Source organism: Magnolia sinica, chromosome 2 (assembly GCF_029962835.1).
Source record: "Magnolia sinica isolate HGM2019 chromosome 2, MsV1, whole genome shotgun sequence".
Taxonomy (NCBI): Eukaryota; Viridiplantae; Streptophyta; class Magnoliopsida; order Magnoliales; family Magnoliaceae; genus Magnolia; species Magnolia sinica.
Window position 1 is genome coordinate 17,119,703 of NC_080574.1, and position 19,024 is coordinate 17,138,726.

The 19,024-nt window shown below is 41.7% G+C and overlaps 1 protein-coding gene across 2 annotated transcripts in view; it reads right to left on the minus strand.

The window, feature by feature from the left end:
- Positions 1–19,024, minus strand: part of LOC131236460 (uncharacterized) — a 56,130-nt gene that overhangs the window by 16,781 nt on the left and 20,325 nt on the right. For both annotated transcript variants that reach the window (XM_058233643.1, XM_058233644.1), the window contains exons 7-16: positions 7,336–7,537; positions 6,838–6,947; positions 6,484–6,732; positions 5,887–6,140; positions 5,595–5,795; positions 5,281–5,505; positions 5,116–5,169; positions 4,878–4,949; positions 4,579–4,719; positions 4,391–4,444 (exon numbers count right to left, since the gene is read on the minus strand). In XM_058233643.1, the coding sequence (XP_058089626.1) occupies positions 4,391–4,444; positions 4,579–4,719; positions 4,878–4,949; positions 5,116–5,169; positions 5,281–5,505; positions 5,595–5,795; positions 5,887–6,140; positions 6,484–6,732; positions 6,838–6,947; positions 7,336–7,537 (1,562 nt within the window). The remainder of the gene's footprint in view (positions 1–4,390; positions 4,445–4,578; positions 4,720–4,877; positions 4,950–5,115; positions 5,170–5,280; positions 5,506–5,594; positions 5,796–5,886; positions 6,141–6,483; positions 6,733–6,837; positions 6,948–7,335; positions 7,538–19,024) is intronic.

The window sequence follows — 19,024 nt, forward strand, 5'->3', positions numbered from 1 at the left end:
CAATAATATCTCCAATGTATCAAAATCATCGAAAATCTATTTATTAAAAAGGTCTCCATTTAAAAAAAATTATGGGCGTATGGTTTTATGTAGTGTTCAATTTGTAGACAATATTATTGATAATATTGTGATTGTTATCATTATCAGAACATGGGCGATATCGAGACCATAATCTTTCACCTTTTCAGTTGTTGATGATTTTTCGATAAAATATTGTGTTGTTGACATTTTGAAATATCGATGGATGTGTGGATGGATGGGATGGGATGGGATGGGATGGGATGGTTAGACTGATTTCTTACAACAGCGCCTGCTTTTAGGCCCCCGTTAAATGGAAACTTATTATATATGCATTCTCTTTGCAACTTTTTAATTCATAAATATGCAAATATGAGTATTTTAGCATCTCCTTAAGTTCCATTAAAAAAATCCACCATTTTCTCCATGTTTCCCTAATGTTTCCAAGCATCCGGTTATCGGTGATATCGATATTGTTTCCGTATCCCCAACCATCGAAACTTGTAGCAATGTCAATACTTCGAACACTAAATACAACAAAAAGAAGATGAAAATATCAAAAAGAAAGTGAAGGTTTAGCCTTCTTTTCGATTTTTCCCATAATGGTCCACTTTTCTTTGATTTGTCAAATCCCATTTAAATCATTTGTCTAGATCCCCAAGGAGGTCTAGATCTAGGCTAAAATGAGTTTTTAAGCTTCCTCCATGTTTAAATGTAAAAAGGAAGAGGAGACATGAATGAAATTTTTGGAAGAAAAAAAAATATATTCAAAGTTGGGCTTCTATGGGCATATTGGCCCGTATTGGTATTGATATGCCCTTAATCGGCCGATATGGACAGTGTTCGAATTATTGGTATCACTACAAGTTTTGATGGCCGAGGATACGGAAACAATATCGATATCACCGATAATATCATCGATAAAATGTGGGGAAACATTGGCGAAACATGGAGAAAATTGTAGAATTTTTCAACGAAACTCTAGGATATGCTAAAATACGCATATTTGCATATTTATGAATCAAAAAGTTGTAAAAAGAATGCATAGATAATAAGTTTCCATTTAATAGGGGCCTAAAGCTATGTGTTATTGTAAGAAATCAATCTAACCATCCCATCTATCCATTCAACCATACATGATAAGTTTCCATTTAATAGGGGCCTAAAAGCATGTGTTGTTGTAAGAAATCAATCTCACCATACCATCTATCCCTCCAACCATCCAACCTTCCATCCGCATCCATCGACATTTCAAAATATCGACAACACACGATATTTTGTCGAAAAATCGTCAGCAACTGGAAAGGAAATGAAAGATTATGGTTTTGATATCGCCCATGTTGTAATAACGATAACACCATAATATTATCAATAATATCGTCTACAAATTGAACACTACATACAAACATGCGCCCATAAAAAAATTAAATTGGAAACTTTTTTAATAAATAGATTTTTGGTGATATTGGTATATTAGCGATATTATTGAAATATCGGTGACACATTAGCGATACAAGCGACACCTGGAATTCACACAGTTGAAAAGACGATACCTTGTCGATAATACATTGGCAATACAAGCAACATCTGGAATTTACACGGTCGAAAATATTGGCGATATCGATACATTGGTGATACTTAGCGATACATCGCCTATATGTTATACCTAGAATTTTTTATACTAACAATGTTTATCAGTATCACTACCGGTGCTACCGGTATCATCGAGCTAGAGATACAAACAATATCGAGGATACTTCGAATAATGGTTACATGCAGGCATATATATATATATATATATATATATATATATATATATATATATATATATATATATATATATATATATATATATATGAGGTGCACTCCGGCAGCACCGGACTATTGTGGGGCCCATGCAAGGTATGCATGTCATCCAAGCCATCCATCATATCCGACACTCCACCTTTGGACACTGGTCCAACAAAATCAGGCCAAATCAAAACTCAGGTGGGCCCCACAAGCAGCAACAGTTCAAAGGAAGACACCCGCAATTGATTTCCACCGAGGCCCACCCAAGTTTCAGAATGGCCTGGTTTTTGCATTATTCATCATCTGAGGCGCATAACTGAGATTTGGATCAGCTTGGTTTTGGGGCTTAACGCCAAAGGAGCGAAGATGCATCTGAAGGATGACGTGCACTTCTGATGGATGACATGCATAGAGTGGCACAACAACAGCGCAGTACCACTGTTGCACACGGTTGTACCAGTACCCCTGGTGCGGACCTATATGTGCATGTAGAGAGAGAGAGAGAGCTTTGCGGGCCTCAGTCACTATCATGCATGCATGACATCCATTCCGTCCATCACGTACACCCAGAGACCAAAAATCAGGTCAATCAAAAACTCAAGGGGGCCACACCAAAGAGAACAGTAGAATTATACCAAAAACCTCTAAATTCAGGTGGGGTGGCCCACCTGAATTCTGGAATGACTTGATCTCCAAGGGTTCCCTTCATCCTGGTGGGGGGCATCTAAGCACCCATCAAATCGCATATACACTTGGTGGGCCCCACAAATTATCTAGAAGGATTTAATGGTGTCCCATTCCGATTGTTCCCTGTAGTGTGGCCCACCTGAGTTTCAGGTCGGCCTATTTTTGGGCTCCAAGCAAAATATGGAAGCGCACACCAGTTAGTTGAGTGGATATGACAAGCGCACATCAGGAAGCAGCACATTTTGCTCAACACAATAGGAACTTCCCATAATGTCAACACTATAGGATCTAATCTTATCACATGTATGCATGTGCATGCAGATATATAAATACTACAGTACATGGAGACATATATTGTATGTACGGCTGAAAGTCCGGCGGGTTGGGTCGGGTTGGTGCTCAACCCTAGCCCAACCCAAGGTTCTTTTACCTCGACCCTAACTCAACCCAACCCAACCTCGAGTTGGGAATTCTCAACCCAAGCCCAACCCAAGCGGGTTCGGTCGGATTGATCGAGTGAATACATGCTAATATTTTAATGATTGCATTAGTTTATTATATTTCAATACACGTCTTATTTTTTATATCTATAATTTTATTAATTATATATGTAGTTATTTATCGTAAAGCACTTCATTTATTCTAAACAAACAAGCTAAAATATAGGACAACAACTCATTTAAAAGTCATGTTGCGTAGCACATAATCTATTTGGGAGAGAGAAATTCTGCATTTCTTTTTAACTCGAGTCATCGGAATGATGTGGACCAATGAGACCCGATAGCACCGGAATTTCCTGTCTTCAACATATACGATCCACATTCAATTATAATTTATAAGTAACTTATCTATTGATCAGGTTCGGGTTAAGTCGGGCAACCCAAGATCTCAAACTGAGCCCGACCCAAGTTTTATCGGGTTGGTGTTTGTATAGCCCAAGCCTGAGATCAGACTCGATACATCTTGCCCAAGCCCAATCCAATATCGGGTCGGTCACGGGTTGGTCAACCCACCCAACTTTCAGCCCTAATTGTATGTACACACACACACACACACACACACACACACACACACACACATATCAACCTATGCATGTATGTATGTGTGGAAATGCATCTAGTAGCCTAAGTTTACAGTGGCATTACAATGCATCTACTGGGAGAGTGATTGGATGTAATCCAATGGTCATGCATTTGCTACAGTTGGCTTCCAAGAAACACATGAAGTCCAACCATAACAAGCTCGTAATAATATATATTATACAACCATGTGATTTAGATCTAATGGCACTCCCATTAGAGTTGTACTGTAATGCACCATCTCGCTGAGTCCACTAGACTATAGATTACTGTGTGTGTGTGTGTGTGCCTGCCGACCTGAAATGCTAATGGCAACATGCCAATGTCCCCAAAGTTTTCATGCGACAATTGGCACAGCCAATCATAAACCCAAACAGTTACATTCAATAATACCTTTGAGTGTAACCCATGGTGCAAAATCACAAAATTGGATGATCCCAAAACTCTGAATGTGTGCGGTGTGCCAGGTTGGATGCCATACACAAATTACGGTAGGCCCCACTCACTAGTTGCATTAACTTCTCATCTGCAATTACTTGTGTACGAGACCTATGTGTATGTATGGATCTCGCAATATGGACAACAAAGCTGTTGTCCAACTACCACATTAGTCGCAACAGGTCATGTGTGAATGGCATCCAGCACATCCAAAAGATTGGCCCCATGTTGCTCTTCAGCAAAAAAACAAAAAAAAACGGGGGCCAATTAATTTACCGGATGAACCAGATTTTTTTAAAGGGTTCGGATGAACCATATATTTACTAAAAATATGAACCATTCATGACTGAAGATGAAATAGAGCACCACCCACTAACCCGTATTTGTTTAATGCTCTGTAGCTCTTCAGCCCCATGTTGCTGAGTCTCAGCCTGTAGAAATTGAGCAAAAAAAGAAAAAGAAAAAAATATGATGCATAAACAACTTCATCACTGATTACTAGATAAATATATAAACAACTTCATCACTGCATAAGACATCCATTCCACAAAACAATCAGTGGCACCTTGTCTCTCTGCTCCATGCCGTGCTTTTCACAATAAGCTTTGTGCTGAATCTTGCCTCCAACAGTCCTTACACTCAAGTACAAGCCCGCATTTCTAGCACAAGTAGGATGAAATGAGCTTTGGCAGTTGCCGTAGTTACACTGCAAGACAGCCGTGCAGAACAGAAAGTATCATGTAAACCAAACTTTTTGCAGTCACACTAACAGAAATTAAAAGAATAGCCAAGTGATTTAGAAAGCACATAGCTGGGACAAGACTGATATTGATAGTGATGAAATAAAAATTTGAGAGAGCAAACCTTTATGCACACACCAAGCTTGCACCCGCAGATGCAGCAAATTAGCAGGTCTCTTTCCCTAGTAACAGCCTCCTGATAGAGAAGCATTACATACAGTTAAGGACTTCACATGAGAACAACAGTGTACCAAGTAAACAACTCAGATAGGTGGTAAGCACAGTGCATCGTGCTAGACCGTTTGGCCAACACAGAACCACAAAAGAAACATTCATATCAACAATTCTAAACAAACACATACCATGCCTTCAATAGGATTTGGTTGTCCCCTTCTGAATGTTGACTCTAACACCCACTACAATAGCAAAAGAATTTTGAGGAGACATTTTGAGGGCCTTCAGTAAGAACTAAAAAACCACAGGTCTTTCTCCAATTGGATAATCAACAACAAAGAGATTTCTACTACCTCGGCACAAAAGGCATGAACCCACTGTCCATCAATCGACTTTCTAAAAGCACCAATGGTGCCACCACATAAACCACACTGCACAACAAAAGATGACCTCTCTCGAGCATTTACAGATGGAATTTTAGGGCTTCTGGAGTGTGATAGCAACTCTTCACACAATTCACAGTACCATGGGCCAACAGAGGCATTATGGTTACGATAGCAAACCAAATGAACCGCAACCTGTCACATGTTTCCTATCAGAACTCAATACCAAATGAGCAATAGAAGTAGCAAACATAAAATCGAATGGGAGAAAAAGGCTAGAGAACCTTGCAGCTGCAACAAACTAAGATCGGGTTCAACATTGTCTCACTCCGTCTGCATATGTCACATGACCGTGGGTGTTCTTTTGAAAAATCTGAAGTCAGCTGGAAAATCTCAGACTGCTCTAATTTTGAAACAGGCAACCTTGAAAGTGTCTCCTTTGCTCGCGGCAACCTCCCACTCACAGTATTCAACTTCACAGGACTCTGTAGGGAATTAGCAGAATAGAGAGTATAGTCAGTTTCTTTTAAATTAATAAGAATCATATGAGACCATGGATCAGATGAAAACTTTAACCTCATGATGAGCAGCAACAATCTCGTCATGTGCATCTTTCCTGAAAGTCGAAACCCTTGAAGAAGAAGCAGCAGCAGCAGTTGCAGCAGCAAGCACAGCCTGAGCTTCTCTGTGCCTTCTCTCTTTCCTACCCTGTTTCTTCGCTTCCTTGACCTCATAGAGGAACTGTTTGGTAAGTACTGCATCCCATCTTTGTTTCCTCAGTGCATCTAACTCATGGGGAAGATTAGTCACCACCCGAAGTATTAAATCTTCTGCAAGTAGAAATTTGAACAAAAAATGGTCAGTACAGAGGTACCCAATTATATTATTAACAAGGATTGAAGTGCATAAGTTAATAAATCACAACATGTCTTTCAGAAACAGACAATACATAACTGTGTACCAATGCCCTCTAAGGCTGCGTTTGGTTGCGCAAAATATCATGAATCATGATATTTTGCACCAAATTAGACTGATTGATCATGAAATACCATGATATTTAAAGATATTTGGTGCAACCAAATGCAGCCTAAACAGAGAATAAAGGAAAATAAAAAGGTTTTAAAAAACAACAAAAGAGTTCAAATGGAAAGGATAAGAGGCAAAGAATTAGACCACAACGTTGCTTGCTTGCAACTGCATTATCTAGCAGCCTATTTTGGAAGTAAAGAATTTCTCCTTCCACTTCGTCTTCTGGAGAAAGCTGCAAGATCCCCGTCTTTCTAGCTTTAACTAACTGCTCCCCTCTTGTGGCATCCGATGTACAACTAATGTCAGTGTAAGTGGAATTCCATGGTTGGAGATTATGACAAATACACGCAGGGCGAGTTGCTTCCGTGGAAGGCATACCTTTCTCCCTCTGACCTGCCAAGGGAAAATATAAGACCATTTAAACCCTATCAGAATATATAATACAAAGGTTCCATTTAAAATTTAAAAAATAAAAATAAATAAATAAATAATGTTTACCATCACCAACGGGAGTTCTGTTTTCCTGCTTGAAACACGCACAGTTCTGCACTTGCATCAACTTCTTGTTGATAAATGGATGAATATAGGACTCAGGTGATTCTTCATTTCTGCATTTGTATTATTCAACTTCAGAAAACTTTCATGTTGTGTTCAGCATACACAGACAAATAAACTCTCAAAACCATTGAATCAGGACAAGACAAAGGAACAGTCTGTCATCATTATCATCATCTTAGAATGCTGCACAGCAATTTGGGGCGAGCTTCTAAATGGTAAATTGGCAAACGCTTTAGCCACAGAAGATGCCCACATTGGCAACACTCACATGCCAATGTAGACCCACCTGGTACTTAGCCCAGGCCGACTAATGCACATACATCGCAAGGGGCAAACAAGGAAAGGTGTCATGGAGGGACAGTTGCTAGACATTCCGCTGAGCACCAGGCATGCACACACATGATTATACAGTACAGAAAATTTTGCTGGAAGGCTTACTTGATATCAGGCATGCCTTGAATCACAGAAGCAATGTCATGACCTGCATTTTCCTCAGTAGACTTAACAGAGGTATTCCGCCCAGCTACATCAGCCTCATCTGCTTGACCATTCCCAGATCCCAAGGATAAAACTTTTTCCACAATAGGCAGCGGCTCTGGTTGCATCTCAGACATGTTGCTTGCCATTTCGGCAGGAATCCCTGTCAAAAAATGCTTTTCAAATGAAACACTGAATTGGCCAAGAAACTGGAATACAATTAACAGAAACATGCCACAGACACATGGAGGAAACACTCCACGGATACTTGAAATTGCTACAGGGACCCCCGCATAGCAATCAATGTCACTCCCAACTCAAAAATACAAATTACAAAAAAAAAAAAAGAAGAAGAAGAAGAAGAAGAAGAAGAGAGAGAGAGAGAGAGAGGAGAGAGAGAGAAGAAGAAGAAGAAAAAGAAGCAAAGTACAAGATAGTTGGAAGGGTATGGACGGTCATGGACATGCCATAGGCACGTCTTGGAAACAAGATGTCCATAATCACAGGAACATATTTTACATTTTTTTTCCCTTCTTCAGATATGTTTCTTACATAATTTCACAGTTTCAAGATAAAACAACGAAAAATCTATACCAAGCTTTTGAGGGAATATAGAGAAATTGGAGAATCACTTTAGATACACCATCAGAAAACCCACTAGAGCAACAACAGAACAACAAAAAGAAGGAAAAGAATTTATATGGCAAAACCACTTCAAGTTCTCCATACAGACATGAATACTGTCATATATAAGTTACTTTGTAGATTGTAGCACCAACATTTAAGAATAAAATTTATTTATTATATTTCATCCAATAAAATATAATAAAATTCATCTTCAAAAAAAAAACATTTAAGAATAAAATTATCAATGGAGAATGACATCCATGTTTCAAAAGGTTTAAGGCAAATAAAAAAACAGAAAAAGAATAAAAAGAAAGGGACTCCAGCTACCCAGCTATGGATAAGCGTGTGTATCACTCTGACAAATAAAACAGCTGCAACCAATGTAGTTAAAAGCGTTTTGGCAAGGCATAACCGTGCAAGGACCCCTAGAAGGCCTGAGGCACTAGGCAACACCTAGGAGAATTTGGGCATTTTTTTGTTTCAATATATTTTATTATACAACACATGATACAAATAGATATATATTGATTGTTTTCAATAGTACAGAACTTTATTAAAAGAAGCGCCGAGCTGGAGCAAAAGCTACAACTGGAGCAAAAAAGAAAAATTACAATCCTTTAGCTATTTATACAAGATGCCCAATCCACAACAAAAGGTTTAGCTTCACCAAAAACTTCCATCGCCAATCTAGATTCATTTTGGAAACATCTCCCATTTCTCAAATCCATAATTATAATAAGCTATGATACACCTACAACTCATTAGATGGAGAATAGAAAAGAAAAATATTATGGATCAAATAACAGGTCATTACACGAGGCCCTTTCTCTCCCCAATTCCACTTTCGTCTATCAAAAGTGTGTTTCACGCCAATCTCCTGTCTTCTTGGAATGGTCTCAAGCTTGGGAAAGACAAATCTATCATCTGGTGCATGGCTATTCTAGCTATCTGGTGGGCCATTTGGGAAGAAAGAAATGAAAGATGTTTCAATGATAATTCTTCTTCTGTTAAGGCAGTGGGATCCAGGGCTAAAAAGATGGTGATCGAATGGGCTACAAACGTCAAGGATTTGTATAATTTTAATCTTAGTTTTTTAGGCTGCCAGGGGCTTTCTGCTATCTCAACAGATTTGCTTCTCTCTTTTCTCCCCTGTTTCCTTTTTTCTTTTTTTCCTTTTCTTTGTATCCCTTTTCCTTTTAGTTTAATGAATTTCAGTTTGTTGCCTTTTTTTAAAAAAAAGAGTGTGTTTCACCTGAGACCATATAATTCCTAATCCAGTGGATGTTGGGAGAGGAATCTCGAGAGGGCACATTGGCATGATTAAGAATATGTACATGGGAGCGGTAACAAAATGTGAGGACCACTAGTGGATACGCCACTGAGTTTTCCAATTAATGTAGGGTTACTTACATCATGAGTCAGCGGCCAACATTAACAAGAAGAGTCCTTTTTTTTTCTTTTTCTTACCTTATTTCATTGGTTATGGAAGACTTAACAAGGCATTTACTAAAAGAGATCCCATGGTGTATGTTATTTGCAAATGACAAAATTTTGATAGACAAGACAAGGGAGTGCATAAATACAAAGCTAGAACCATTGAAGGATGCCTTAGAATCCAAAGGTTTTAAAATTAGTCAGACTAAAAAAAGTACACATAATGCAAATTTAGTAACAATGGGAGTGGAAGCAGGAATTAATTAAGATTGCTGACCAAGAAGTACCCAAAAATGACCATTCCATCATCTTGGATCAATAGAAACTACTAGACGTATCGATTTGGGAAACTGTATTCATAGGCTTCAATCGATGATGACAACTCATAGAGCCAAGAGCTTGAGAAGGATACTTCTCATCGATTTAGAGCTGGGTAGATGATGTGGAGATGTGAAGTTTTATGGGATCACCACATACCAATCAAGCTGAACGGGAGATTTTATAAGATAGCTATAAGACTAGCCATGCTTTGTGGGGCAGAATTGTCACTTTTCACATGGAGAAGACAATGAGGAGATTTTTGCGATGATAACTATCTCTATATAATGGGGATGGCATACTATTAATCAGCTAGAAAGCAGTATGAACCATTTCATCCCAATAAACCTTTGGAACATTCATCACAATTAAAATGGATCCACAACCTCCAGAAGAAGGCGGTTTTCCCGTTCTAAAACTCCATTAAGGAGTACAAGAGCAGGAAATTTGGAATTCAATGCCAAGAGAAGACAGATGATTCTGAAGATCATGACATGGTGTTGTCTGATCGAAGCACCATTATTTTCTTTATTTTCTCATCAAATTGCATAAGAACAATTTCATAGAAAACTTTAACAATGGACGACACTTCACCTCTAGTTTTAATTAAGTAAATCCATGTGAAATGAGAGAATTCATCAATAAAAGAAACAAAGTACTTATATTCAAAAACATAAATAACAGAAGCATGACCCCACACATCTGAATGAACTTAATCAACAAGTCCAAAACTTTTAACATGGGTAAAATATTGTTCAACAATGTTTCCACAACTGACAAACATCACACTTAAATTCATCATCTAATTGAAATTTACTTGGAAATAACTTGAGGCTCCTAGAAAGCATATGACCTAACATGTGTGCCAAAGCTAGATGCACTACTTACTTCTAAGTTGTGGTTCTAAAACAAGTGCATAAAAGATGTCACGCATCGAACAAGTATAGCCCATGAGCTTCACATCATTTGACTTGATGTAAGCAGTTACGGAATAGTGTGTTCAAAAGTATGAGCATAGCTGAAATGGACGTTGAGGTGGATTAGTGGCAAGATGAGGAAGGATAGAATTAGAAATGATTCATTTGAGGGAACTTAGGAGAAACACCAATAGGTAACGAGACAAGAAGTAGACTTAAGACGGTTTGGCCATGTGTGACGAAGATAAAGAACTACACCAATTAGGAGTGAGTTGGTTCGAGTTGAAGGCTCTAAAAGGACAAGGGAAAGGACATGGGTGGACATAGTAAGAAAAGACTTGATGACCTATGGGTTAACTGAGGGTATGATCCTTGATTGAGTGGAATGGCAAAACAAGATTCGTGTAGCCAAACGTCAATGGGGAGACTCATCCATAGACGAATCCGAGAGAAGCCTGAGAAGATGACGAAACCGAGAGAAGCCTCCAAACGTCAATGGGGAGACTCATCCACAGACGAATCCGAGAGGACGCAGGGTATTAATGAGGGTGCAAGAAGTAGAAGTTTGAAGAATATAGAGGGCACTGATCTTCCGTCGGAGGAGGAGGAAGCTGTAGGTCTACAAGATAAGGATTGGAAGAAGGTTCCTCGTAGGAAAATCCCTACAGTGGCTTCTGCGGCCAGGAATCGTGTTGCATACCCAACCTTAATTGTGAAAGGCTTCTCGACAGGATGGGTCCCTCCCAACGTTGAAAGGGTTTTTGGCCGGGCTGATGCAGTCATTGACGTGGTTATGCCTAGAGATCGAAATAGTGGTGACTAAAGAGGGTTCGCATTAGTTCGTATGTCCTCCGAGGCAGAAATCGCAAGAGCTGTTACAATGCTGCATGGAGTGAAGTTTGCAGGGTGTCCTTTACTCGTTCAGAGGGCTAGATTTGGGCCCAACATCTTCCCTTCTCACAAGCCCCGACCCATCGCCCCCAAGGTCTACCATCCTAAGCCTGTCCTCCCCCCTCCCCCTCCTCCTCGCCCACCTATCGAGTCAGTGGCCCCTTCCTTTAAGGAGGTCCTTCTACATCAGTCTATGTCTTGCCCCTCCCGTCTGTCCCCTTCGCCCGATCCTTCTCCTCCTCCTACGTCCATTCCCGCTGATACCAATCCCTTCTGCTCTAAGATGGACGTTCCCATTACAGTGAATATGGGGAATTTTCACAGAGCTAAGGAAGATCTCAAGGACTCGATGGTCATTGTATGTAAAGTAGGCGCATCGGTGTCGCAGGTGAAGGACTGGATAGTAGAAACAACGGGATTTCGCCTGGGGAATTACAAGCTCAAACCATTGGGATACAATGAACTATGGCTTAAGGTGTGTCCTAGGATCAACTCGGAAATGTTGATGATGGCAAGTCATCTTCATTCGGGAGGACCGGTGGCCAGAGTTATGAGGTGGGAAGATTTCTCCATCTTTGGCATGGAAAATGAGTGGTTTCAAGTCTAGGGAATTCCGTTAGAATTATGGTTTGATGAGTTCTTTATCTCCGTGTCCGCTTATTTGGGTTCGTACTTAGAATTGGATGCGAAGACAAAGCTTGGGGAGGAGATCGAAGTAATCAGAGTAAGAGTTAGAAGAAAGAAGGGTGTCGCTCCGCCATCATCAGTGAAGGTGGTCGTCGAGGTTCGCTGTCTCAACTTCCCGGTGATCATGGAAGTGCAGGACGAGCCGCTCCCTCGATGGGGCGACCTATGGCGAATCAGAGAAGGTCCTTCGTCGGAGCAGACGGTGATCTCCCACCCATTGCCAAACGTAGGTGTAGAAAATCCATACTCCAGCGGAGCACCGTCACAAAGGCCTACCAATCTCCCTTCCACCAGTAAACGATACAACCATCCCTCAGCCATCAAGGTGACACGTGGAGCCGATCAGTCCTTTCAGCCGCCTTCCCCATCACCTACTCCCCCTCGTCTGTCGTGCCCTCTGACGACGGTCTCGGAGATGTCGATGCGTGGCACGCTTGTTGAGATACAGGGGTCTAAGGAAAGGATATCAACCGATTATCCAGAAGAAACTTTGGCGCAACAGCCTTTTGTCCAGTTTCGGCCATCTTTTACCCGGAAAAGTCTGACTCCCGTGTCAGGAGCAATTATGGATGCCTCTGTTTCTCCCTCGTCGACACGCGATGTGGGATGCGTGGAGCATGGGGAGAACGCTGTGGCTACTTCCTCGCCATGCAAGGTGTATCGCGGGGAACACATGGAGCGCGCAGATGGCTACTTACGCTCAAACCTTGGACAGGTGGCAGAGGCCATTCCTTTTCTCTCGCGTTTTACGTCCAGCAGGTCCTATTCGGGTCTGGACCCGCTCCAACATGATTCCCCGTCAGCTGTTCATCCTCCTTTTCATTCATCACCTTCTCTCCCTTTACCCTTTACCTCCTCTAGCCTCCACACCCCTTTGCCTTCTTCCAATCCGAGTCTATTTTCCGGCTATGATATCCACTCCAATAGGCGAGCCCTGTCCAACTGCAGCCTTTCTAAGATCCATTCTCGAGCTTCTTCACCCATTTCCCCTTCTACTTCCTCCCCCCCATCTGTTGATGCCTTGGACATGGGTCCGATCAAGCCCTTTCAAGATAATCTGTCTACTGACTTCCTTATGGTGGAACCGCTGCAAATGATTGCTCATCCTCAGAACGAGCAGTTGACATCGGAAACGAACAGATCCGTTCTGTTGGCCAAGATCCAGAAGAAACGGTGGATAAGAGAAGACATTGGTAAGGTGGGGAGGTCCCTTGGTTGGTCTTTCGGGGATAGGCTGGAGGACTACATCGCATTATTTCAATGCATTGAAAACAGAGGAAGACCCATCGAGAAGTGCAGATCTCCAGTTAAACATTTAGCCAAGATTCCTAGTAGCCACGAGTTGCAACAGCTAGAAGCCAGCCCAGGGTTTATCTCAGCTTCAATATCCAAATCAAGGAGACAGGGTAATCGGGGAAGTGTAGTAATCCAATGAAGATAATCTCTTGGAATGTTAGGGGGTAGGCTCCAAGCATAAAAGGAGTCTCATTAAAGCGTCCATTAGTAGAAAAAATCTCGATGTCCTGTGTCTTCAGGAGACCAAGGTTTCTCGATTCAAAGATAATCTCTTGCCTACATTGTGGAAGGCGAATGATGCTAAGTCGCTAGCCCTAGACGCGCTGGGGGGCACGGGCGGGATTCTCATCGCTTGGAAATCTTCTAAATGGGACCTCGTCACTTCTTCCACGGGCTCCTTTTTGTTGACGGTTACTCTTCAAGATAAGTCATCCTCTGTTCAATGTCTTGTGTCTGTTATTTATGGGCCTAACAGTCATTCCCTCAGGGCAGATTTCTGGAACGAGCTTTCTCAAGCTAGACAATCCTCTCGACCGTCGTGCGTGGTAGGCGATTTCAATGTCATGCGATTTGCGAAGAATCATTCCAGAAGCAAAAGGACCTCCTCTACTATGATTCGCTTCTCCAACTGGATTCAGCAAGAGCAGCTTATCGATTTGCCGCTCCTGGGTGCAAGATTCACTTGGACAAATGGTCAGGCGTCTCCCATTCAATCCCATCTGGATAGATTCCTCGTCTCTCCTGAATGAATTGAGACTTTCCCGACTGTTAAGCAAATTGCCATGCCGCGCACCACTTTTGACCACTGCCCGATCCTTTTAAGTGTTGAAGACAACAATTGGGGCCCGAAACCTTTCAGGTTCAATTCCTCCTGGCTTCAGTTAGAGGGTCTTCATCAAAACATTATTGAATGGTGGTCGTCTTTCCAGGTGGAGGGCTTTGCTAGTCATAAGCTGCTCTGCAAACTTAGGCTTCTCAAGTCCAACCTTAAGGAATGGTGTCAGGAGGAAATTCAAAAGAGAGAGGCCGACGTCGAAGCCCTCCTATCCGAGCTTCAGTCTATTGATGTGGAGTCCGAAGAAGCTTCGATGTCGAATGAGGTTTTGGCCAAGCGCATTTCCATCATTCAGGACCTCTCAAACAAAGCCCCGGAAGTTGAAGCTTCTTGGAGGATTAAATCCAGAGTCAAATGGATCGCAGAAGGGGATAAAAATACTAAGTTCTTTCATCATATGGCCAATATGCATGCTCAGTCTAAAGCCATTATTGTCGATAAAGGTAGCAGAATCGAGGATAAAAAGGAGATTGAAGATCTCGCCATTTCTCACTTTAAAGAGCTTCTGTCGTCAGATAACTGGGTTAGACTGAGGTTAGATAATATTTCGTTCAATCGATTGTAGGTAGTCAATGCCGATCTATTGGAATCTCAATTCATAGAAGAAGAGGTCAAGGCTGCTGTTGATGCTTTGGGTGGGGACAAGTCTCCAAGCCCAGATGGATTTCCGATCAGTTTTTTTCATAGTTTCTGGGAATTAGTTCGTCAAGATGTTCTTCTATTTGTTAGGGAATTTCACGCGAGAGGTAGATTATCGAAAGGGCTTGGAGCCACTTTTATTTCTCTCATCCCTAAGGTGGCGGGTGCTTCCTCATTTGCTGAATTCAGATCGATTAGTCTGATCGGGAGCCCTTATAAAATTCTTGCGAAAGTCTTATCTGTTCGACTGTCAAAAGTCATCAGGAGCCTCATTTCCAGCAATCAGAATGCCTTCATTAGTGGCAGACAGATTACGGATGGTGCCCTTATTGCCAATGAAGTCCTTCACACTTGCCATAAGGCCAGGGATAAAGGTGTATTCTATAAACTGGATGTTGCCAAGGCTTATGACCATGTGGATTGAGATTTTCTTTCGTTTTTCTTTCGTATATGCTATCTCGGATGGGCTTCGGGGCCAAATAGAGAAGATGGATCGTTGCTTGCATTGGATCGGCCCACTTCTCCATTATTCTTAACGGTTCTCCTAGAGGCTTTTTCAAAAGCTCGAGAGCGTTGCGGCAAGGGGACCCCTTCTCCCCTTTTCTATTTCTCATTGTGGGCGAGGCACTGTCTCAGATGTTGAAGAGAGGGCAGGAGCAAGGTCTCCTTTGTGGCATTGCGTTGTCGGGTCTGGCGGAACCCCTTACTCATATCCAGTTTGCTGACGATACTCTTATCTTCTCTGAAGCATCAGATGATAGAATCAAGCACCTCCTCATTGCTTGACGTTGTTTCGAAGCGGTTTCGGGTCTCAGGATCAACTTGAACAAATCGAAGTTACTCGGAATTAATGTCCCGCAGTCGTCTCTCCAGAAGTTTGCTTCCATGCTTGGTTGCCGTATTGAGTATTTCCCAACATACTTTGTTGGCCTGCCCTATCTATGGGATCCCCGCCGAAGAGCATGTGGGATAGGGTTATCAGCAAATTTCACAAGTACCTGGCCACCTGGAAATGCCGGTATTTGTCTTTGGGTGGTCGGTTGACTCTAATCAACACAGCCCTCTCTAGCCTTCCCCTCTATTTTATGACATTGTTCAGATGTCCGGGGTCAGTCCTTAAGTGTATCGAGAAGATTAGAAGAGATGTCATGTGGTTTGGTAAGGAGAATCAGAGGAAGATCCATTTGCTCGAATGGAAAGAAGTGTGCAAAGTGTTCAGCGAGGGAGGAGCGAATGTCAAGATTCTAAAGCTTATGAATTCGGCGCTGTTGGGGAAATGGGCTTAGAGATTTGCTTCGGAAAAAGATGCCCTATGGGTCTCGATAGTTAAAGGTAAATATGGTTCTTCCAAAGGGGGTTGGTGGCCTAAAGAGTCTTCGCTCTATAAGGCCTCCCACATCTGGAAAGGAATTCTGAAAGCCAAAAATCTTGTTATTGCTAACAGTAGGTATGTGTTGGGTAACGGTTCTACTATTCGGTTCTGCGAAGACTTATGGGTTGGGGAAAAGCCTCTTAAATTCTTATTCCCTCAAATTTACCAGCACTCTTCTGACAGAGATATTCTTATTAATAGATGTTGCTATTTCTCGTCTGTCTATTCTGTTTGGGACATCAAATGCATCAGAAATCTTAATGATAGCGAAGCTAATGAGTATACGGCTCTTCAGAATTGCATCTCCAGATCAAGGATCATCACCTCTCAGCCTGACAGCATTGAGTGGTCGCTGGAAAAATCTGTTTTCTTCTCGGTCAAGTCCCTCTACGCCTTTATCTATCCTGTGGTGCAGCCCCAGCATGATGTTACGCCATTCATCTAGAAGTATCAAGCTCCTTCTAAGATCAGATGTTTTGGGTGGTTGGCAGGTCGTAATAGAATTCTTACTATTGACAATTTGCTTAAAAGAGGCATGTAGATCGTCAACATATGTCTGTGTTGTATGCGTCAGGCAGAATCGGCGAACCATTTGCTGGTTCACTGCTCCTTCATCTCGTCCATTTTGGCAGATTTCTGTCAACAATTTTCGGTTTCCTGGTGTCTTTCGGAATCGGCCGCGAAGTTGCTGACTGCATGGAATGGGCTCAAGCTTGGAAAAATTAAATCGATAATCTGGCACATGGCTATTCTTGCCATTTGGTGGGCTGTTTGGGAAGAACGGAATGAAAGATGTTTTAATGACAAATCATCTTCTGTGAAGGTTGTGGGAGCTAGGGCTAAAAAGATGGTGTTAGAATAGGCCGTTAATGTTGAGGATTTGAAACTTGTTGATCTCAGCTTTTTAGGTGGTTAGGAGTCGTTTGCTATCTCAGCAGATTTGCTCCCCTTGTATCTTTTTTTGCTTTTCTCTTTTCGGCTTTTGTATCCCTCCTTTTTTATTTAATGCATTTTCAGTTTGTTGCCTCTAAAAAAAAAAAAAAAGATTCATGTAGCCAACCTCAATTAGTTGGGACTTAGGATGAGGTTTCAGTGATGATGATGGTGGTGGTGGTAGTGGTGGTGGTGGTGGTGATAAAATATATATATATATATATTGAAAGACGAGGTATGTTACATAAACCCTAGTACCTCTTTTATTGTTGACATAAAAGAAACGAAGGTGAACAAGTAGGGCCCCCAAATGGCAGCTAAAGTGCATGCGTTGTTCCAAACCATCAATAATAATGTGTGTAAGAGCTCCTATCCATTTTCTACAGTACTGGAGCCAACAAGTAACCGTAGTTGAAAAGTCACTATTATGCAATGCCTACTTAGGTTGATTGCATACTAAGGATCTTGGAGTGATCCATGCTAGACGACTTCCTAGTTCCTACACTCTAGTGGGCCTTATCCATAACAAGAACTTGGGCTATCATGAGGTGAAGCTCAGTCTGGGCAAGCTTAATCCCAAGCTAGCCTGAAATTTGGCCAAATTCTCAAGCCCAAGCCCGACCAAACAAACCTCAAGGTGAGCTTGAGCCCAAGCACACCCAAGTCCAAGCCACACACAAACACAGAAGGATAATGAATGGATATATACTTGTGCATATATGGCAAAGAGGGGAGGGTTGTTAGGGTGTAGGTATTGTGGTGAATTTTGGTTTTGTGAGGGAGGAAAATGAATGGATGTATACTTGTTATTTACTAAATAACCCCTTTATTCATACTCATTAATGGAAATCGACTCATGGTAGGACTTCAAGCTTTGAGACACAACCCAATCCAGTCCAGTATGAGTAGGACTTTAAGCTTCTAGACACAACCCAATCCAATCCAGTTCTGAAACAAGCTTAATTTTCAAGACGAGGCAAGGCCCTCAAACTTGATAGAAGAGCCCATGCCTGACCCATAGCATACCAAGCTTGAAAGCCCATCATGCCAGCCCAGCCCATTGATAGTCCTAACCAGAACACTTCTGTTAAAGTCCCTTGATATACATTGATATGCCAACGACTCGAGCTTTTAGAGCAAGTGGTTGTTTGACATGGTATCAGAGCGGAAGGTCTTGTGTTCGAATCCCAATAGCAGCAAATATGCCTCCCTAATATATTCTCCCACGGGGGGCCATTTATGTTGTGAGTGTCCCTCCACCCTTGCCCAGTATGTTCCGCATGGAGTTCCATCCTGCATATGCGGGGAGTGTTAAAGTCCCTTGATAGCAAATATGCCTTTGAAATATATTCTCCCACAGGGGGCCATTATTTATGGTGTGAGTGAGTGTCCGTCCACCCTTGCCCAGTATGTTCCCGTGTGGAGTTCCACCGAGCACGTGCGAAGGAGTGTTAACGTCCCTTGACATACATTAATATGCCATCCTCTAACAGCTCAAGCTTTTAGAGCAAGTGGTTGTATGACAACTTCCATAACACATTTTAAGCCATTATTTATGTTTAGAAAAACTATATCATTGTTGTTATATCCATCTTCAAGGTCTTGTATCAATTCTACCCAGAAACATCGGGCTTCAGTAATTGACCAAAAGAAAAATCTCTCGCCAGACAAAACCATGTTCATCGATATAGTAAGGATTGA